The 23,520-nt window shown below is 33.5% G+C and overlaps 3 protein-coding genes across 3 annotated transcripts in view; all 3 read right to left on the reverse strand.

Moving 5' to 3' along the window:
• LOC116007228 (putative late blight resistance protein homolog R1B-17) overlaps positions 1–1,827 on the reverse strand; it is a 12,934-nt gene extending 11,107 nt beyond the window's left edge. The window contains exon 1 of the mRNA XM_031247849.1: positions 1,317–1,827. Within this exon, the coding sequence (XP_031103709.1) occupies positions 1,317–1,778 (462 nt within the window). The 5' untranslated portion in view covers positions 1,779–1,827. The remainder of the gene's footprint in view (positions 1–1,316) is intronic.
• LOC116005648 overlaps positions 1–23,520 on the reverse strand; it is a 161,379-nt gene that overhangs the window by 78,508 nt on the left and 59,351 nt on the right. The window lies entirely within an intron of this gene.
• On the reverse strand, positions 19,716–23,514 carry LOC116007231 (putative late blight resistance protein homolog R1A-3). The gene is made up of 6 exons (XM_031247854.1): positions 22,416–23,514; positions 21,924–22,007; positions 21,203–21,294; positions 20,412–20,495; positions 20,038–20,161; positions 19,716–19,938 (listed from the first exon to the last, which is right to left on the reverse strand). Coding segments are annotated over exons 1-5 (1,020 nt in total). The 5' UTR covers positions 23,175–23,514; the 3' UTR covers positions 19,716–19,938; positions 20,038–20,160.

Here is a 23,520-nt window from a genome sequence, read left to right on the forward strand (position 1 = left end):
TATATATATATATATATATATATATATATATATATATATATATATATATATATATATATAATTATATATATATAGTTAATTCCACAAAAGGTCCCTTGTCTTTGGTGGCAATTCCAATTTTAGTCCTAGACTATCGTTTTTGCCATTTAACATCCTAGACTATTCTTTTTTGAACACTTTTAGTCCTTTTCATGATTTTTCCTATTTTTAGTAAGGACAATTTTGTCTCTTTATATTTTTTTTATTTAACCGGTTTCCACTGGTTTAATTATGTTAGGCGAAGCAGATCGGTTCTTCTAATCATTAGATTAAATCCACAAATCCCTAGTGTACGCAACTTCATCTGCTGTAGTTCAAGGCTTGATCATCCTCCTTCACCCGGCGAAGAACGAGACCATACAACGCTACTATAGAGGAGAGCAAAGGGGAAATTTGTCGCCCTAAATCTGTAGTTCCAAAACTCTAAATCCCTAAAGGAGTATGCAATCGATAAAATGAATTATGTTCGCAATCGATAAAATGAATTATTTGTCGTCGCATTATTGACCCTAATGTGGACCATGAATCTACCAAGAAGCTAATGCCTCCATTGTGTGAAAATACTAAAATTATCTTGAATTGATATCTATCTTTAAATCAGGTTGAACCTGCATATGTTTCTGGTCTCCATTCGGTTTTTTGAATACGTTAAAGATTTGTGGATTGAATCTAATAATTAGAAGACCCGGTTTGCTTAACTTAACCTAATTAAACTGGTGAAAACCGATTAAAAAAATATAAAGAGACAAAATTACCGTTACTAAAAATAGAAAAATTTATGAGAAGGACTAAAAGTGTCCAAAAAATAATAGTTGTGAGCATAAATATAATATAAACATAAATGTGCAGGTCCAACTATCAGCTTAGGCTTTTAGTTGGATGGAGCACATGATTCAATTTGGTATCAGAGCCATGCAAAAGATCATGGGTTTGAATCTCCGCGCCACCCGAAAAAAAAAGACTATGGTTCACGTGTTGCTTGGAGCCCATCAAAGTCAATCGGCCCGCACACGTGAGGGGGCGTGTGAGCATAAATATAATATAAACATAAATGTGCAGTCCAACTATCAGCTTAGGCTGGATGTTAAATGCCGATAGTCTGGGATTAAAATTGAAATTACCACCAAAGACAAAGGACCTTTGGTGGATATATATATATATAGAGTCATGATCAGGTGTGGCCGTTACACATCAATCCCATACATTCATGTATTTTAATTGCTGAAACCAATTAATAATGTGAAATAGGATAGTTTTCACAGCCTTGTGGTACGTACCTGGTGGAAAGTTTTCACAGCCTTGTCCTGCTCTTTGATTTCGTACTGCATCAGGTCTTGAACCTCTTTTTCATGGTCTTGGCGAATTGCATTCATCTTTGTCCTAATGGACTGGATCTCGCTCGCATACCCATTCACCTTTCCACAATATGGGGTCTTATCCAAAGATTTTAAGAAGAAATTGTTTCCGTGTTTCTTCTTCAGTACAACGTAGTCGGCAATCGTATCCTCGGCTTCATTCACAACGCTTCCAAATTTATTCACTATTAGTCTCAAAACCTGGTGGTCATCGGCTCTTGGGTTCTTGGAAGCTTCTATGAGCCTGGCGTTGAACATTTGGATGTCGGAGGTGAGATCTTTTATCTCAGAATCTATGCCACGAACCAGCGTCACGTTGTCCGACACAATTCGGACCAACGAGTTTACCCCCTGTGTTACCAGTTCCTCAACGATTGTCGTCATTTCTCTCACACTTTAAGGCTGGAATGTCTCTCTCTCTAAGTGAAGAAATAGGAAATGCAATTATGCAAGTGATGTACTGATGTGTGAGCTGAGAGCTGCAAATTCTTCGGGATATATGGGGTGGGTAAGATGTGAATGCTGATTAAAAAACAAAAGTAAATAATTATCAAAAACCGGCCAGCTGTATTATCAAGTTTGTCACGTTCCGATCCTTTGTTTGGAAAGAATAATTTAGACTCAATTCCTTTTTTGGTCCTACACTTATAGTGGCAAAGACAATTTTAGTCCTCCATAAAAAAATCAGACAATTTATAGACACACTTATTGTGACGGGGACAATTTTGATTCTCCGTCAGTATTTCCGTTTGATAGCCGTTTGAGAGGGGGTAATTGAGTCATTTCATGAAGTCTCCTTCTTTTTATTCCATCTCTGTATGTCTTGATAGTCTGTGCCTTTGCCAGTGTTATTTTAACACACTTGCCCAAGATTGTCTTTCTTTGCACTTGTCATGGATTTATTTACCAACATTGACGATTGATTTTTCCCTTGAGGGCTTTCTTTCCAGTGCAATTTCATAGATTGTAGGCAGCTCATTTATCAGGGAAAACAAATGTTTCCTTTCATTTCGATTGAGCTGAGCACAGAAGTAGAAAGCCATGACAAGAAACCTTCGAATCAGTCCTAGTAGAATGCGATTTTGATAGTGATTTATCAATACTCGCACAAAACTTTTGAATTCTGAAGCAGGAACCCAACAATATATACAAACTGAGAATTCCAATTGCGGTCCTCTCTCTCCTTATCAACTATAAGACCACGGGCTATAAGACCATGCATGGCAGTCGGGTAAATTAGGTAGGTCTCGAGTTATCCGCTTTGGGTAATTGATGCATGATGTTGTTGTGGTATATCTTATTTGCTGATTGGGAACTGAAGTAGGGTTACCAGAGAAGGGGGTGCAGCAGCATGAGAAGGAAGCGGTGGGGAGCGGCGTGGGAAGTAGTGGCGGCGGCGGGGGTACAGCGACCCTAGTAGCAGCTCCGTTCTCCTCTTGTGCGATGACGGCGGCGGCGAGACTCCAGCGACCCTGGCAGCAGCTCCACGAACCAGCAGTAGCGATGGACAGAACGACGACTGACACGCGACCTCCCTTGTTTCCGGCGAGCATCGCAACAGCTATGGTGGAGCTTTTCCTCTCGTCAATGGCGACTGGTGTGAGCGGTGGCCTCCTTCTCCAATATCTCTTCCGGTTCAAGCATTACCCCCTCCACATCCTGGCAACCCCAGTCATCCCAACAAACATGTATTCTTCTGCACTTCCCCGGCGACGATCGGAAAACTCAACATCCCAGCAACTTCCTCCAATTTTCACGGCTTCAAAGTATAAATGATTCTGTGGTGGAAATTTGCTTCGCCAATATGCAATGAAGAACAAAACGAATAAGGAGAAGGAAATATTGTGAAATGACACATTTGCCCCCTCTCAAACGGCCATCTGACGGGAAATACAGACGGAGGACTAAAATTGTCCCCGTCACAATAACTATGTCCATAAATTGTCTGATTTTTTTATGGAGGACTAAAATTGTCTTTGCCACTATAAGTCTAGGACCAAAAAAGGAATTGACTCAATAATTTAAAAGGGTAATTATATAGTTAAGTTTATTTGAACTATAATTAAGTTTTTTTTTAAATTTTTTAAATAAATAATAAATTTTAAAATAATTATTTTCGCTCTATCTAAATAACTTCCAGTCATTCAATTTTTATTTTGTTTTTTTATGAAAATTTATTTTTAGAAGAAAAACACTACTTTCTTTTCAAAAGTAATGTAGGTATTTGAAATGTTAAATATTGAGAGCATTTAATTTATTTTCTTTTGAAAACCAAAAAGGAAGAGAATATATTAATGTGCCTTTTTTTTTTTTTTTTTGTAATTATTATGACTTTTGGATATGCGTAAAACTTAATAGCACATTAGCTAATAACTAATATTGAACTCAAAATTTACCAAAAATGCCTCAAACTTATTGCAAAATAGCATATTAGTTCACCTTATAGTGCAAAACAAGCTTTAGTGCACTTTTTGGTTTTGTTTTTTTTTTTATTTAAAAGATAATAATTTTGAGCACTCCTAATTATCTGCAGATGCATTTTTAAACTTGTTCAAGTGCACAAAAAAAAGGTTCACTGGAATTATGAAAATGTCTCTATGTTTTTTCTGTTCTCTTAATTTTTGGACGTTGATCAATTTAGATGAATGAATCACATCATTTTGTATTTTTTTACCAAAAATAAAATAAAATTATGTTCTCATATTTTGAACGGATGAAATTATTTCGCATATTGAAAGATTGTTCTGACTACATATACATATGCTGCATTCCAATTGGTTAATGACTTGGAAAATTGACGAGTCCTTTTGGTACATACATTGGAAAAGTAATGATGGGTGTGTAGAAACTAGAAAGTTGCACTATTTTCTTTGGTGGATCAAACTTTTCCACTAAGCCAGCTCGCAAATCTTTTTTGATTTAGTTCTATTTTTCTTTTGTTGTGATTAACTGAATCCTAAACTTCGATGATTACTTAATTTTTTGTTGTGATTACAACACTTCTCTCACTGCTTTTCACCCATCCATTTCAATTATAGTGTTGGGTTCGCAAAGTACGGTAGTAAAAGTTGATTTTAGTGATGGTGAAAATGTGAGTTATGGCCATATATCAAGGAGTGGGCCTAAAGGAAGTTGAGTAGTGAGGAGGTTAAACACAAAAGCTTAGAGTATTTGGAAACTACTCTAACAGGCCGTTTGATTGGACATAATTTCGTTGTAATTGAATTGCAATTCGTTTCTTCCCCAATTACGTTGTTTGGTTCCATTGGCTGAATTGCAATTCAAGGGTATAACTCATGAATTGCAATTCGGTGTTTCATGGAAAGGAATAAAGGGATGAAATGACTAATATGCCCTTAGTAGTTATTATTATTATTATTATTATTATTATTATTATTATTATTATTATTATTATTATTATTACTCCCTCCGTCCCGAATTGGATGTCTCATTTGCTTTTTGCACGCTTTTTAAGAAATTAAAGTAGATGTGATGTGCTTTCCAATTATGCTCCTAACTTTTTCACTTTTGGAAATAAAAGCAATAAAGAAAGCAAAAGTAATAAGGGTAAATTGGAAAAAGTAGAATGATAATGATGTTCAATTTTAGAAAGAGGACAACATTTTGGGACAAACTAAAAAGGAAAGTAAGACAGGTAAAATGGGACAGAGGGACCACCACCACCACCACCACCACCCTTGTTACCAGTTGAGCTGCCCATGCGGGCATTATATTATTATTATTATTATTATTATTATTATTATTATTACACAAGGACATTTTAGTCTTTATGCAACTTATTTCCTTCTCATTCCCAATAATTCTTTTTCCCTACTAAACAATGTAATTTGAATTCCTACTTTATTCTAACTTTATTCTTTTCCCACCGAATTACACAATTCCTTTCCACTCTAATTCCTTCCTTACAACCAAACGCCCCAGAGGGAGAGATCATGTATAGTTGAACAATGCAACAAAACAATTGCAAATGGATTAACAAGCAAATGAATAAAAGGTAGACTTGGATCAAACCACCTCTGTGTAGAAGATCTTATGTTTCCTAGGATTTAGATAACATAATGTTTCCACAAAGAAACTAGGGGACGTTACTAGGTGCTAACACCACTCTCGTGGTCATTGGGCTATCAATTTAGAACAAAGCTCTATTCTTATCGTAGCTTGGCTAATTGAGAAAATTTATCAAACTCTTGGTGTTCACATCTCCTTCCAACTCCGTTTTCTCAAAGGCGAGTTGGAATGGTGATAGAAGCGGCCATGGTGTAGTCCTATTTTCATAGGAACTACGCCTTTCCCTTGCACTTCTTGCATAGTTGGACCCTAACTAAACAAGGATCAAACAAAATCCCAAATCTCATCACTAGACTCAACATAGAGTTATTACTTCATCTAAGATTGCAATTAAATTCACATAGCCTCCATCGCAGAGTTCAATCCAAATCCTCTAGGAAATCTAGCTACTTATCATATTGAGAAAGTAAATGGAATCATCAGTTGAAACACAAGGCATTGTAATCACAAATCACAAGAAACAAAGTGCAAAATTGAAAGAGGAAGAACTACTTGGCTTTGATTATGAACTTTGCAAGATCAAATATGAAATTAGAGACTAATTAAGAAGCAATTACAAGCTGAATTTGAACTTTAAATCTTCACAAATGTGATTTGATTACAAGATACAAGTGTTTGGGAGGTTTTCTATGGAAGAAAACCTAGAGAGAAGCTGAGAAATGAATAGTGAAAACAAAATAACTGCTTCCAGCTATTTATACTTTAAACTCGCATCAAAATAACCGCCTGGGAGTTGCCACTGGATGCGTGTTCACAGTGGGAGTCACGTTGTTCTAAGATCTAACTATGAAAAATGATAAATAAATTTCGAAGGAATAAAACTTTTATCACGTATTTTGATTTTATTTGAAGAAAATAATAAAAATTACGGCCCACATTAGTTGTATAAATTAAAGTTTGACATCAGGGCCGGCCCTGAGGGGGGTTCAGGGTGGGCACCTGCCCAGGGCACATCTCTATAAGGGGCCCATAGATCATAAGATATACGGAGTATTATATATATAGTATATATTACTTATTATATATTAAAAAAGAGTTAATTCTATTTTTGGTGTCATAGATTTATGGGTGAAAATTCACTTTTAGTCCTTTTTTATTAGAACATTTACTTTTGATCCTAGTATTATTGTGGCATGACCATTTTTGGTCCTTATCAACAAATTAGTTTAAATATCATTAAATAAAATGACATTTTCGTCTTCAATTATGAATGTTTTCAAAAAATAAACACAAAAAATATAGCGGTTCAACATACTTTGTATAAAAAAGATTGAAATGTCTTTGTATTTAACGATGTTTCAACGATTTTGTTGCTGAAGGACTAAAATTGGTCATGCCACGATAATACTAGGACCAAATGAGGATGTTCTAATAAAAAAGGATTAAGAGTGGATTGTCACCTATAAATCTAGGACCAAAAATGGAATTAACTCTATTAAAAAAAAATATGATTAATTGTTTCTGGAAGTCGAGAACTGAACTCACAAAGACAGAAAGAGACGTTATCGCACACCCACCACTCACGCCGCCTAGCCGCCGGTCGTGCCTACGCCACACCAACCACTCAAATACTTAAAGGTTTATACTTAAAGATTTTCGATTGACTTATTCGAATTGATTTATTCATATAAGTGCTAGCTGTTTTTGTTAAGATCTATTTTATAATAATTTATTTATACAATGTTGCCTAAAAAACATTCATCCGGAAGTGAAAAAAGAAAAAGAAAGTAAACAAATTGATCATTCGGAAACAAAATTTTCATATAGGGGCCCTTTTTTTTTAAATTTCGCCTAGGGGCCTATAAAACCTTTGGACCGACCCTGTCTGACATGTAAGAAGAGAATAGAAAATAGAGTGAAAAGTGATAGTGTCTAGTATTATTCACTAATTATTTTGGCGTTGAATACTTGATTGCTAGTTAGAGCATCCTTATCAATGGAGTTTTTTCACAGTTTTTTAGGAGTTTTTGTAAGTGTGATTAGGAAAGAGAAAATGAAAAGGGAAGAAAAAAAAAATCTAATTTTAATATATATATATAAAAGGTATTGTCACGCCTGACGTGCGTCAGGCGCAATTCCTCATTTTTCCCCTGCAACTTTAATTTACTGTGCTAAGAACTCCATTTTACAGGAGATAATTTTTCTTCTCTCTCTTGGGCTCTCTCTCCTCCATGTCACATGCTTTTGTACTATGAACCTCCCATTCACCATTGTTGTGGATGCTCTTAAGGCGATTTTAGGGGGGGGGGGGGGTAGCTTAGTTGTCACAAAATTAAGATTTCTAATACATGTAAACTCAAATTTACTCTCTGATTTGACGAGTGATAGACTATTTGCATAATGTGGACCCCTATAAAAATGTCTAAAACAAAATTTAGTGTTGGAGTAAAAGTTGAGAGTAGAAAATAAGAATACATATAAAATTTTCCGAAAATTAACTAATATAAGTACGGAAAATTAACTAATATAAGTACATCAGGTGCATTGGTAGACAGGTAGTGATGATAAAACTTTAACATATAGTTAAAAATTAATTAAAAATGACTTAGTTAGTGGTTATTTTAAGATAATTTTTAAGTGATGAGTTTTAGTTTCGGTTTGAGTTGGGTCAGAATTTACGCCACGAACCAACTTCACATTGTCTTTTACAGTTTGGACCAAGGCGCGCGCCATTACCTTTTGTGTTACCAATTCCTCTATCACTTTGTCCAACACTAGCGTCATTGCTCTCTCCTTCTCTCTCTCTCTCAATGAAGAAATAGGAAATGCAATTATGCAAGTGATGTCACATACACTTTTTTCAATCATACTTTTCACACGTTGATCAATTTAAATGGACGAATCATATCATTCTACTTTTAAAAAAAATTATATTTTGAATGGATGAAATTATTTCGTATTTTGTATATGAAACATGGTTCTGACTATATATATAGAGAGAGAAAATATCAGTGGAGGTCCTCCGACTTTGATGGCGCCGCCACTTTTAGTCCTCAACTTTTAAATCAATCACTTTTAGTTCTCCGACTTTGATGACAATGCCACTTTTAGTCAACTTTTAAATCAACCACTTTTAGTTCTCTTACTTTTTGTTTCTAGCCACCTATGGTCCTTCGTTTACAATTGTACATCTAATGTCATTTTCTCAAGCACAATTCAGTCATTTGGTCCAAAATTTAGTGTTAACAAAGGAGAGTGGAGAATAGGATTTCTTCAATTATTCTGATGAGGAAACATAATATTTAATACATTAATTATGAAATGACTGAATTGCCCTTGAGAAAATGACATTAGATTTCCAATTGTAAAGGAAGAACCATAGGTGGCAATAAACAAAAAGTAAGAGGACTAAAAGTGGTTGATTTAGAAGTTGAGGACTAAAAGTGTCGGTGCCATCAAAGTCGGGGGATCTTCACTGGTATTAACTCATATATATATATATATATATATATATATATATATATATATATAGTGCATTTCCAATTGGTTAATGACTTGGAAAATTGAAGATTCCTTTTGGTACATAAATTGGAAATGTGATGATGGATGTCTAGAAAAATTGCCCTATTTTCTTTGGTCGATCCAACTTTTCCACCAAACCAGCTCGCAAAGTTTTAAACTAGCCACTAAAATGAGTTAATAACCAAATTATTCCTCAACTATATATAGTATTTTTTTTCTGATTTAGTTTTAATTTTTTTTTCATTTTGTGTTTAATTGGGTCCTAAACCTTAATAATTTTACATAATTTTATCATATGTTAAGATAGTTTGATAATTTCTCCATATTAATACCAATTTAATAATCAACTATAGTAATTTTAATCAATTTAATTATCGACTATAATGATTTTATATAATTCAATCATCGACTAGAGTGATTTTGTTTTATTTAATTCTTGATTAAGTTGATTCTAACGATCAAGGATTCAATTTAATAAAATCATCGAAGCTCATAATCCTATTAAACATAAAAATACTTTTAAGACTAAATCAAAAATAATTATTATAACGAACGACTAAATTGTGAATAAGTCTAACTTATCAATTTCATATAAAAGTTGATATGCCCCATCAGATTATTATGCAACTGGATTGGCACAATTACGCAAATAATTTAGGTAAGGTCTCAAGTCAGAATACATCAAGTCATATCATTGTCTTCTTATTAAAAGTTGCGCCATTCCCTCAATTATTTGAGCTTGTAAGTTTTGTAGCTTTTCCTACGATATTATTTGCTAGTAGCTCAAATAATTGATTTTTAAGTTATACGAATTGTGTTGGATATTTATATATAGTAATGGAGATTAATGGTTCAGATGTCTACTATTCAAACTTAAATAATATTTGGAGTTGAGGAGTAATAAATATTATTTATTTTGGTAGAGATAGTTTTGGGATGCGCGAGAGGTCGTGAGAGGTCGCGAGAGATACCAGGGAGGTCCGTTCGCGCGAGAGGTCCGCGAGAGGTCGATTCACGAAATCTATCTCGCAGCAGTCATGTCTCGAACTAATGACCTATAAAGCTAATGTTGGTGGTGGTCTGATCTCACGCAGATCATACACCTCTCGAGTGATACTTGGCGAAGCAAGATCCTTGCATGGAAATTGGTTCATGTCTCGTAAAGGATTAGGAGCTTCGCCTAAGGAGATTCAGTACATGCACGTGTATATTCATATATTATGTATCTTATTTGCATGGTTCTTGCATTTTAAGATATTAATATATGAATATAATTATAATATTACATGCATTGGTACACATCTTCTTTTACCTCTCGCAAAGGCATGAACCTCTCGTTTAGTAATTTATTCTGATACTATGCACGTGATTATATTTCTTGATTTGCATGCTCACATGCATTTGAAATATTAAGTTGTGGATATAATTGCTTGAAGTATATTACATGCATAGGAATGGAGAAATACTTAAAACTAATCCCAAGTCAGTTATATTTCATATATATATATATATATATATATATATATATATATATATATATATATATATATATATATATATATATATTTGGAAGTTGGTTTTAAAACTGCTTTAAACTTCTAGTTGTTAGAAAAACATACATGCGCGGCGGAAGCATCAAATCGCTTTTTCTATGATTATATGTAAAAAGGGAGTTAGAAAGTTTTACCATTGAAGCGTGCTTTGGCAGAATCAAAACCGTCCAACCGTCCGGCCTCTAGTCCGTCCACCGGTCGGGCACGCGAGAACTCCCAGAGATTTCTACGTGAAAACTCTTTTCTGAATAATCTCTGTCACTTCTCTTAGTTAAGAAATAGGGCAAGGCTTATATATATAGCCTGGTTTGGGCCCAAAGGTGCTAGCCTTTAAAAGCCCAAAACTACCCAATATTGAATTAATCCATTAATTAATTATTAATGTATTAATTCAATATCGATAACTCTTTATCGATTTCTTTTAAATTTCTCAGCATTACCACGAACCATTAAGGTGTGACTTTCTAGGTTCATAGTCAAACTAGCAACTAGTAATATTTAATAACTCATTATTAAATAACTCGTAAGTCATGAGTGACACCTAGCGGTATGTTATGACTACCTAGTTGACAATGAATATATTTTAATATATTATAATGAACCTTTCCGTTACAAATATCATGCAACATTCCTTCCACACAACACTTGTTCCGAACCAGGTAAAGGTCATGGTCAAACTTAGTCAAACCCATAAACCCGGTCAATATGTCTATTCAATATTCTTAACCTGAAGTCCAACTTCATTATACTCTGGCCAGAGATTCTCGTTGTATGATTATTGAATAGACTGGAACATCCTTATTACCTCAAGGCGGTGGATCCTCTATTGAACGCACACATGTCACCGTACAACACTGAACTAGGCCACCAAGTACACTTATAGTCCCATAAGGAACAAAAGACGCATACTGGCAAAAACTAGTCCACCATATGTACGAGACAACCATGTCGTCTCAAGTCAAAGGATTATTGCATACTTATAACATACAACATACCGATGACACGTAGGTAAACACCATGCGGTACGTTGTAGTCAGTCAATGTTCAATGACTTGTTCTCTAACAATCATCCACATGTCCACTCTCTGTATCTCATACAGAATGGCATGAGACTCACCATAAGAAGGACGATGTGCTAGTCTTATCGGAATTCTAATGCCCAATTAGAATTCCTATGACTAGCTAGGAACATTTTACAATACTTCATTTATTAATTCTTCGTCACTCACATTCTTAACACTTAAGAATGAATAATTAAGAAGATTGTATTGAATAATATCAAATATTAACTAAGCCTTAATAAAATAAATAAAACAATTATTTATTATATTTATTTAATAAGAAATTAATGCCCAAAACAATAAATGCTGGCTCCTAGGGCATACATGTCTAACACTAGTAACCTCTCCTAACAGTCAGATTTTATTTCTATAAAATCTTAAGGAGATAATCTGATGATACAGACAATTAACTTGGTTTTCACCTTGATATTTCACAGTCCTACAATTCTACCGGAAATTCTTAAACAAAACAACTTAAGAATTTCATTCATCTTCTGGTATCCTATAAGATTAAATCTTGAACCTTGTTGCTTTTTCTGAGGGAGATTTAAAACTTATAAGAAAGTGATTACACGCCTGAAGATGCCAGATGATCCGATTTTGTTCTCAGCAACATATTTCTAACAAATTGCTCAGTTATTTGAGGAAGTCATTTCTTTTAAAGCTTTCTTATATCATCACCGAATATGCTACAAGGAATCATATTTTTCACTCTTTAACTTCTACTCTTTATGCCAAAGGCTTTGTGGTCAAGTGACATAACTGTCGCTCTCTTAAGTGAGAAGTCACAGGTTCGATCCCCAGTGGGGTATTGTGCTTCACTCAATAGTTACATTTTTATTTGCAATTTTTTATTGGTTCAAAAATTTCAATTCGCCCATTAACATTCACTGTCTCACTCAATCTCAAAATTTATTCTTCTAATAGTTTGAGTTTTTTCCATGTTTTTTCTTGACCTATCAATTTACAAAAACTATATTCTAATTATATTTTAAATTATATATTACATTAAAAAATAACATTGCATGAATTTTAAATAATTTAATAACAAAATTAAATAAGAAAAAATGTCAAAAAAAATTATAAATATTTAAAAATAAAAAAAAAGTTGGCCATTGCATAGCAACTAACGGCCATTAAAAAAATGTAGCGAAATAATCCTACCAAAAGATTATTTCTGGAAAATAGTACAAGCACAAGCAATGAACATATTAAGGTTGTTAGTACAGTCGAGCGAGATACTCTATCCTTAAAACCTTATTTGTTATCTTCAAAAGGTGCTAGGAGAGTTGTAGCCTAGGTTTCACGGGACAAAACGTACTACAAATCAATGCTTGAGCACTCAAACAAATGAGTCCGGCGAACTAGAACCAGGGATGAACATAGGGGGTTGAGAAGGAAGATGTGTAGAGTTTTTGAGAGCTAAAAACGTAAGATATGTTATGTCTAAAATTTGTTGCTCAACCATGTTTATAGGAGATATACTACCACTCAGACACTAGCTAAAAGTGTTGGCATATTTTAACTCGCAAGGTCAGCCATTTTTCCGGACGATATTCGTACCCGTAGGTTATTGAAATGTGCTCATTGGACGAAATTTGTGCCACTTTTCTAGATACGTTATTGAAATGCTCTCAATGAGCGTATCCGCGCGTAGACGTGTTATCACAGGGCTATTTTCCTTAAAAAAAAAAAAAAAAAAGCATTTGAACGAGAAAAGAATTTTGAAAAAGCCTCACCACCAATTGTTAAAAAAAAAAAAAAAAAACTCTTCCCAATTTTTGCATCAGAAGAAAACTCCCCAAAAAAGCACTCATGATATTGCTCTTAGCTAAGTTTAGGATATATGTATTTTGTTGCTTTATTTCTGCATCAAGTTTTCCTATATCATCACTGCCTAGGCTGTTGCGGTACTTAAGTAATTTTATGGTCTATGTATTCTTTTGCATAATGTTTTTATTTTTGGAGGCTTGGAGCCTACCTTTCATGACTCTTCTAGTCTTCCTTCACAGCTCTTTTTCTGCAAGTGCAATAATGTCTTCTTACAAATAAAGCTAAAACTTCATATTGCCTTTTGCCATCCATATCAGTAGTTATTTCCTTGGTTATTGTCAGTAAATTTGTCACATCCTATGAGAGAGAAGAAGAGGGGAGCATCTGCAAATTGGGGTTCATGCTACAGTAAATGAGAAAGGAAAGAGAAAGTGGGAAGAAGAAAAAGAAAAAAGGAAAAAAAATTAAATCTGACAAAAAAACAAAAAAAAAATTAAAAAATAAAAATAAAAAGTGTATTTGAAGTCAGAGTGGCCGCCAGCTCTGACGGCCACTCTGACGCGCCCGCTGGGGCGCAGTGTTGCGCCCAGACGCGCGGCGTCTGGGTGTATTTTTTTTCTTTTTTTTTTTTTTAATGTTCTGACATTATCCTCCATCTTGCAGGAGAATGATTTCCTTTAATTTTTGCCTCCACACCAATGCATTCAATCAAAGTGAAGATTATTAACTGACATGATCCGCTAATTATCCACAGATGGGAATGTCCTTAGAGCAATCCAATCATTTGAATTTTTTCGAACGTTATCCTTATCCTTAAAATTTTCACTTTCAAGATGACTTGAATGCTTAGGCTGTCCTCATCCTAGCAAGTCTTCCACTTGCTAGGTGAGGTGGCCATTGATGTGGAATTTTTTTTTTTTTTTTTTGTTTAATTTTTTGTCCAGTTGTCTTGCAAGCTTTCTAATTAAGAAAACGTTTCTGCCAAGGACCTTGTGGTCTAGTGGCATCAACCCTTTCCCTTTATACAGGAGGTGGTGGGACCATTTTTGAAAGTAAGAGAGTATTGCAGGGATGTAAAACAAATATTGAAGAATTTGTAAATTTGATGATGTGGAAGTGGGACCCATTTTAGAAAGTGAGAGAAATTTTTGGGATAAGGATAGCCTTATGTAAATTTTTTGTTTTGTTTGCAATGTGACTTGCAAGCTTGCATATACAATTGCAAAGTACAAAAGGTTGCTGCATGTGGCAGTCGCAGGAGCCTTTTGTACTTTTTTTCGAAAATGTAAATTGAAAGTGAGATATCTTTTAAATTGAGAGAGTATTGTAGGATGTAGAGAAAATAATGAAGAAATTGTAAATTTAGTGATGTGAAAGTATGACAATTTTTGAAAGTGAGAGAGTTTTGCATGAACAATAATAACCTAATAAGATTTTTTTAGATTGAACAAGAAATCTTTTTGCAGTTGTAATAATGTCTCTCATACTTTCTATCTCCGCCACCTTACAAAAATCTAACAAAAACCTTGCAAAAAAAGTGAAAATATCCTTGTTGGGGATGCTTTTTATTGCAACCACAATGATTGTTAATAAATTTGATTTTTTTTTTCAAAAAACTGTGCCGAGGAATAAGTAAAAAACAAATTAAAATTAAAAAATGAAACAGATCTATGGATGAAATTAATGGGAGAATTCAACATTCGCCTGTACAACATGTGTTGTGTGCATAATTATTTAAGAAGTATATATATAAACATACAACGTCTTAATCAAGACACCCATATTAGTAGGGGTGTCGAGCTCGGTAAGCGTTCGTTTGTTAAGGTAAATGAACATAAACGAGCTCGAGTCTGAATGGCCGCCACAAAGAGACAGCAGCGCCTCCACTGAGGCTCGAACCCACTCCCTTTCACGTGGAAGGTGCAACCGGATGCCACTAGACCACAAGGTCATTGTCATATATATATATATATATATATATATATATATATATTTGTATTAGTTTTGTAGTTGTGTTGTTTGTTTGATAATTGTTCGTGAACGTAGATTATTTCTTGTTCACGAACAAATTGTGTTAATAAACATGTGCAGGTGTTTGGTTATTAAGTGTTCACAAACGTGTTCATGAACGTAAATGAATATGTTTGTGAACGTGTTCGTTAAAATATTTGATTTTTCATTTTTGCCCTCAATTTTAACACCTATATATTTAACATAGATTTAACAGAAGGACCAAAATTGGTACAAAATCAATAGTTAAGGGACCAACTTTGCTAAAATTAAAAGTCGATGACAAAAATTGGTAAAATTCAATAGTCGAAGGACTATTTTTGAAATTAACTCTAATATAAAATACACATAATAGTATAAAGTGCACCTAACATTATCATTAATTTTATTAAATATAAAAATTAATTGCACTTAGAGCTCACATTTAATAATATAGAGTACATCTAGCTTTATCATCAATTGCACCTAATGTAAAAGTTAATTGTGGTTAGAGTTCACCTTTTAAACTTTAATGGTTTAATTTTTTTCTATGTGGTTTAAAGGTTCATTTTTTACTATTTAGGGAATTTAAATTTTATGGTTTATCTTGAGATTTAGCTTTCTATTTTTTTTTTTAAATCACTACAAAAAAATTGTGAATTGCAATGGAAACCTCACAATGAAATAACGTAATTCATTGTCGATTCGCGATAGTTTTTGTGACAAAATGTGTTTCATCACGATTTTACGGCGGAAATGGTGACGAAATTTAATTTCGTAGTTATTTTTGGTGCAAATTGAGAAAAAATTTTGAGAAACTTTGGCACCCACATTTTGGTGACGAATTTTGCGACGGAATTAATTTCCGTCACCAGAATGGTGACAGAAAAGGCAACGACCAATATTTCCATCTTGACTTTGCGATGGAAATGACGCCAATAATGAATTTTGTTGCGATATCTAGCGCAAAGTGGTAAATACTCCACATAATCTTTGCGCCAATGAATTGACGACGAATGGAGATGACGGAAATTGCGACGATTATTTTTTCTGTCGCGAAAATAATAGGTTAAGGTGCATAAATTTATAGTTTAAGGTGTGTATATTTAAAACTTAAGGTGCGTCACTTTCTAGTTTAAGGTGCATCTGTTTAACTCTTAAGGTCTGTATGTTTAAAGCTTAAGGTGCATTATTTTCCAACTTAAGGTGCATCAGTTCGAGACACTTGATCATTTGCATCCATATTGTTAGGAAGCGCGTTTTTTTTTAAATTCTTTCAGTTTGAGCCGTTGATATATATTAGATCAACAACTCAGATCTCACCCCATTTTTCATCTTGGAGAAGTTTCGCACGTAAACCATCCACTATATATATATATATATATATATATATATATATATATGGTTCAAATGCGGATGATGTGCTCATCAGGTGCTGTTTTGCGGTGAGAGGAGATCTATTGATCTTGCCAAAATCAACGTCCAAGACTAACAATGATTTTAAAAAACACAGTGGTAATTTGGTAATTTTCCATATTGGTCAAACTTAAGGTGCGTAGTTAAGGTACTTGGTTTTTCTTCTTTAGGTCCGTGGTTTCTATGCTTAAGGTGCGTCAATTCTTCAGTGAGAACATAAGGTGCGTTGATCTCAAGCTTTAGGTGCGTTGTTTTACTTCTTAAGGTACGTGGTTTTCTTTCTTAAGGTGTGTGGTTTGTGTGTTTAAGGTGCGTCAGTTGTTGAAATTTAAGGTGCGTCAGTTTAAAGCTTTAAGTGCATGGCTTTTCTTCTTTAAGTGTGTGGTTTTCTTTCTTAAGGTGCATGGTTTTTGTAATTAAGGTGCGTCAGTTATAAATTTATAATATTTATGTGCGCCATTTTAAAACTTTATGTGCGTGGTTTGTGTTTTTAAGGTGCTTTGTTTGTGTGCTTAAGGTGCTTGGTTTGTGTACTTAAGGTGCGTCATTTTCATGCTTAAGGTTAAGGTTCTTGGTTTCTTCCAAACGTGTATTTTTTTATACAATTTTTCATTGATTTGAGCCGTTGATCTAGATTTGATCAACGACTTAGATCTAACATTATTTTTCACCTGGGAACATCTCCGCACCAGAACCCATCCCTATATATACATGGGCGCGCTCAGGTGAGAACGGGAGCCTAAGAGAGAACTAAGAACTACTCACAATCGTCCACGTGTCCAGATTCAACGAATCAGATGTAATTTTAAAAAACGATGCTGTGACATTTTCATAAATAACTTGAACTTTGCTGCAAGTAAAATGTACATGTTAAAATTGCAAGTAGCTAGTGCAAGTTTGCAAGTAAAAAATGCAAGTAAAATCACTTACAAGTGCAATTAGTTTCACTACATAGTGCAATTAATTTACCTTGTTAACATTCGTGCACCTAATGATAACGTCTTTCACATATGTGCACTTAATGATAACGTTTGGTGCAACTAATGATAACGTTAGGTGCACTTAATATTGATACTCACTATACATTTTATTTGCACTTGTAATACATTTTACTTGCACTTAGGTGTACTATATGAAACTATTACTTGCACTTTTAACACAATTTACTTGCACTGCAATGTTCAATTATTTACAAAAATGCGACCGTGTTTTTATAAAAAAATCTATTAGTGTTTTTGATCCATTAGATTTGGACACGTGGACAACTCTGAGTGGTTCTGATTTCTCTCCTGGGTTAGACGTTCAACGTATCACCTAAACGGTCTCATATATATATATATATAGTGAGAGAGAGAGAGAGAGAGAGAGAGTTAATACAATATAAGGCCCATCGATCGAGTTTGGTGGTTTCACCAATAATAGTCCCTATAACTTCCGTAATTACCACCAATGATCCTCCGAGTTGCGAAAAGTGACCTGCTGCCATCCTCCCATTAGTTCCTTCCATCTAAGTCGTCAAAAGCGGGAACATTTTGGTCTTTTGCTATATACAATTCTTTTTTAAGGGCAAATGACACGATTTTTACGAAGAATCCTTGATTTCTCTCCCTCTCACGCTAGTTTCAGCTCAACCCAAACCCTAACATTCATCTTCTTCAACAAATTTCTTATGTTCTTCAAATAATTTCATCATCATTCGTCAATGTCAATTTCTTCAAGTAGTTCAAGGAGGATATATAATTTTGGAGACTCTAGAGACATCCGCGAATGTGAATGTGGGAATCAACTGATTATTCGAACTTCTTGGACAAATTGCAATCCGGGTAAGAGGTTTTGACAATGTTCTTCTTCATCCGTGAGTGAACCTTTGTATTTTTCTATGTGTTTTATGTGTTTTTCACACCAAAACAGTAGTATATTCTCCATTAAAGAACATAAAAAACGGCAACACATGGTCCCCCAGCAACACAACACACATTTTCTTTTTTAGATAAGCATAGCATAAGAACACATAAACATTGTAAACATTTTGGACAACAACAACAACCATACATTAACGAGGTTTATACACAAAGACATAATTTCTAACTTCAAATTTAAAATCACTAGTTAGTAGTTCACATACCTGTCGACTGGCCGCCTTCTGTAGAACCCATGACCTTGAACCGTAGCCTTGTTTGTCTTGCCTTCAACGAGTGGATACCTAGTTCATGCGTGAGATTAATACCCAGATGATTTGGGAATTTTAGGGTTCTAAGTGGTTGATTGATTTTGGGAATGATTTGGGAATTTTAGATTTCATACAATTCTATTTTTTAATTATTGAATGTTTTAGTATATGGAAAAATACCAAAATGTCCCTGCTTTTGACGACTTAGATGGAAGGAACTAACGGGAGGTGACACCATGTCACTTTTCGTAACTCAGAGGATCACGGGTGGTAATTACGGAAGTTAGGGACTATTATTGACGAAACCACCAAACTCGAGGTACCTTATATAGTATTAACTAATAATAATAATAATAATAATAATAATAATAATAATAACAATAACAATAACAATAACAATAACAATAACAATAACAATAACAATAATCATCATCATCATTTTGACAAGCAATTCAACAATCAGTTATTTCAGTTGTATACATTATTTTTTAAATCAAATAATGTACATTCAGTACACAAATAATGTAATTTAAATATTAAAAATGTACATTGTATTAAGGGAAAATATATTATTTGAGTACTAAAATTATATTATTTTATATAATTACATTCAATATACAAATAATGTACTTTTAATATATTAAAATGTACTTATTTTGATCGTTCACATAATAATTGCCGAAATTTATAAACAATAAATGGTTTGGAAACTGATAAAAACGAACACCGAAATGGAACGTCTAAAGTGTGTAATTAATTTCAGTCACAAGCAATCCATACTGCCAAGACAAGTATGCAGTACATCAAAGAAAAACGATAAATAACCTTGACTCCTTGACTACGATACCAAAATACCATATGAAAGTCATGCGAAAGTAATCACAAACTGGAAATACAAAAATAATCTCCCAATTCAACAATATGAAATCACTAACACACACTTAGCTTAAATTGGCTTTCAACATGATTGCACGCCACTCATGAATGGGAATTCATCGAACCACATGTCTGAGGCAATCAAGCTCAATCCACTGAAAATATAATAATAATAATAATAATAATAATAATAATAATAATAATAATAATTGAAAGAAATATTAAAAGAACAAGTTTTAAAGACTTTGACTGACCTCTCAATTCTCATCCACACATTCTTTACATCAACAGAAACAAACGCATCAACTCTAATTCTTTTATTTCAAGAAAGCAATTGACATAGCTGACCGAATTGAACAATTAATCATCATCACAAACCTGAACAAAAATATACAACTAAGTTAAAATATAATCAAATAATATATTTAAAATAATCTAATTTAATATCTAATATTTTTCTGAAACTTAAAATGAAAAGTAAAAACATTAAATTAATTGGTTTATATATAAGAAACTAACTTCAAGACCTTGCTTGAGGACAACAAGCGCCTTGAGCCAAAGTAAAAGATTATGTTATATATAATCTTTATGTGTAAGATATTTGCTAAATGATATATAATATGCTTACTATTTCTTGTGACAGAGTAGAGGTGCTGGGGTGGTCGAATCCACTGGTGTTGACATTTTCCTCCCCGTTTGATTGCTTATGTACCTACAGGAATAATATATTTAACGAGAAAACAATTCAAACTCTTCTTCTGCCGGAGTATAACTTCAAGGGCCATAAATAGATAAACTAATTAACATAAATTTTTCATAATTGAACAAATCAAACCCAGACGGCTAATAGGTGTTTCTCACTGAAAGTCAAACTTGAAACCTTGTGGTAATCAAATCAAATAGACCAACTTTAAAACAATTTCTTTTTAATATTACAAAAACACACGTACTCGACTAACTTTATCTTGAAGATCTATTTAATATAACGGAATCCAATATCTAATATTTTTGTGGACTTTATGTTGAAAAGAAAATTGTTTAAATATAAGAATCGATACACAGTTATTTAATTTCCTTACCATATGATTTATTATGTACCTGTAGGAATAATATATTGAAAGAAAATTTTTCTAAATTCTTCTCCTATCATTCAATTAAATCAAAGGATCTTTTGAAAAGAAAACACAAACAAATTTTCTAGTAATTCACAATTCTTTTTTGCTACATAATTAACCTATTTTGCACCTGCCAATGTTGAGCGGTATAACTGTGACTCTCCCAAATGAAAGGTCACATGTTCAAACCCCATAAACAGATACTAAAAAACATATTTTGCACCCTCTGACATATATATCGCTTATTTATCAAACAATATCAGGTTATGTTGTATGGTTAAAAAAGCCAAGACAATATACTTACAATTTCTTGTGATGAAGTAGAGGTGCTGGGTTGGTCGAATCCACTGGTGTTACATTTTCATCCCCATATGCTTGGGTAGCTTGGTTATTTACCTATACAGGATTAATAGAAATTCAATTTCCTCTTCTATCGCTTCAATTAAATCAAAAGTTTTTTTTTAAAAAAAAGAATATGGAGCAAACTTTCTAAGTAATTCACGACTCATTATCTACTAAATAATTAACATGCTTTGCAACTTCTGTTGGCGTATCTTTCACTCATTCTCTCAAATAATCTCACCATCAAAACATAAATTTAATAGAACTTACAACGTTATAAAAATTTTCAAAACATACAAAAACTTAAAGACAATTTTACTCTCTGAAAAATACATCTATCCATATAGTTAGTAACTTTGCTCTCTAAAAAATAGTTTAAATGACAAAATTCTGTGTTTGTAATATCTTCTCTCCTAGCTACTTTTTTTTGTGTGTTTTTTTTGGTTGTATGAGTACAAATTTATGAAATTTTAGCATAGCTTACAATTTCACGTTGTATGGGAATTTAAAAATAATATGAAATTGATCTTTACTGTATAATTTTTGAAAAAAAAAAAAGAAGAAAAAAACTTAAAAGTTCCAAACAATATAAATATAATAAAATTAATGTTATAAATTTTCAAAACATGCAAAAAGTTAGAGACAATTTCATCCAATAGAAAAGGCTGGGACAATATGCTTACAATTTCTTGTGACTGAATAGAGGTGCTGGGGTGGTGGAATCCTCTAGTGTTGACATGTTCATTCCCATATGCTTGGTTATGTACCTGTTGAAGATTCATATAAATTCATATTCTTCTTCTGTCACTTCAAAAGGTTTGCTTTTTATAAATAAAAAATAGTAAACAAACTTTATAGTAATTCACGATACTAAATGGTTAACCTGCTTTGCAACCATTGCTGCCATATCTTTCACTCGTTCATTCAAATAATTTCGCCATCAAAACATAAATTAGATCTAATAGAATTTACAATTAATGTTTTTTTTCCTTGTAAAAGTACAAATTAAATTTATGAAGATTTAGCACACCTTACAATTTCACTTTATATGGGAATTTATAAAGAATATGAAATTGATATTTACTGCATAGTTTTGAAAAAAAAAAAAAAAAAAAAAACTTAGAAGTTCCAAAAGAAGATTATAAAAGTGAAAAAAATGGAAGTTGGACACTTACTGTTGCTTGTGACGGAAGAGGAGTGATGAAGAGGTCGAATCCATTGATTTTGACATTTGTTTTGCCATGCCTTTTCACACAAATCTCTCTTGCAAAATCAGACACCTTCACCTCAAACAGTTCCATCACTTTAAGGCTGTCCACATTAGCAAAATCCTGTGGAATATTTTGTAGGGAAATACAATTCCTGAGAACCAGGCTTTCAAGAACTGGAAAGCTTTTCTTTGAGTCCACAGCTGTCCATGTTTTGAGGTTCATTTTACCAATGCGCAAATACTGAAGCCCTTTGAAAATAACATCACTGCTTAGATCCCAATGTTCTCCTGAGAATGCATTGTCATCCAACTTGAGCACTTTGAGTATCTCCAACAATCCCAGTACACTCATGTCATTCCATTGAAACAATGTACCAGACAAGGTCAACTTTCTTAGTCTTCTTGGAAACTTATCCGACATTGGGACCTTCAACTCTACTTTCTCAGAGTTGCCATGAAGCTTCAAGTTTTCGAGGCATTCTAGCATTTGAACATTGTTGAACAAGCAAACATTTTGCTTTTCCTCGAGAAGTTCTGATAAATCCCCACGAACACCTAATTTTTGGAGTTTTGGGGTCTTGTTGAAGATCTCGTTTGTGCAACTTCCTGGTGATATTGTAGAAAGTGTGTGGATATCTGTTTGTTTATCGCTATAAATCTCTTTTTCGGAAGGAGAGGGTAATTGCGTAGAGGTGTTGGTGTGCACATGCCTTAGCTTTTCCATGTTCCATATGCCTTCATTAATTTTTAGTGCCCTTTCTGTGGTTTTGATCACTAGAGTCTCCAAACATGAAAGATATTCGAATGACTTGGGAAGGGAACTGATATCAGCTGTGATTGCAAGATACTTGATACTATGGTATTTAGAAAAAAGCTTATCATTTGGCAGCGAGCTAAGTTTGAGGGATTCAATATTCAACACCTTAAGATATATAAGGTGTCTAGGATGATTTTCAGCTGCTCTGGCTTCAAATGAATCTCACTCTTTTGTGCGGATGACAGCAACAAAGATGTAATAAATTTACTATTTTGATTTGAACCCATCCTTTTGTTGAAGAGATTGGAGAATG

This window comes from Ipomoea triloba, chromosome 15, assembly GCF_003576645.1.
Source record: "Ipomoea triloba cultivar NCNSP0323 chromosome 15, ASM357664v1".
Classification (NCBI taxonomy): Eukaryota; Viridiplantae; Streptophyta; class Magnoliopsida; order Solanales; family Convolvulaceae; genus Ipomoea; species Ipomoea triloba.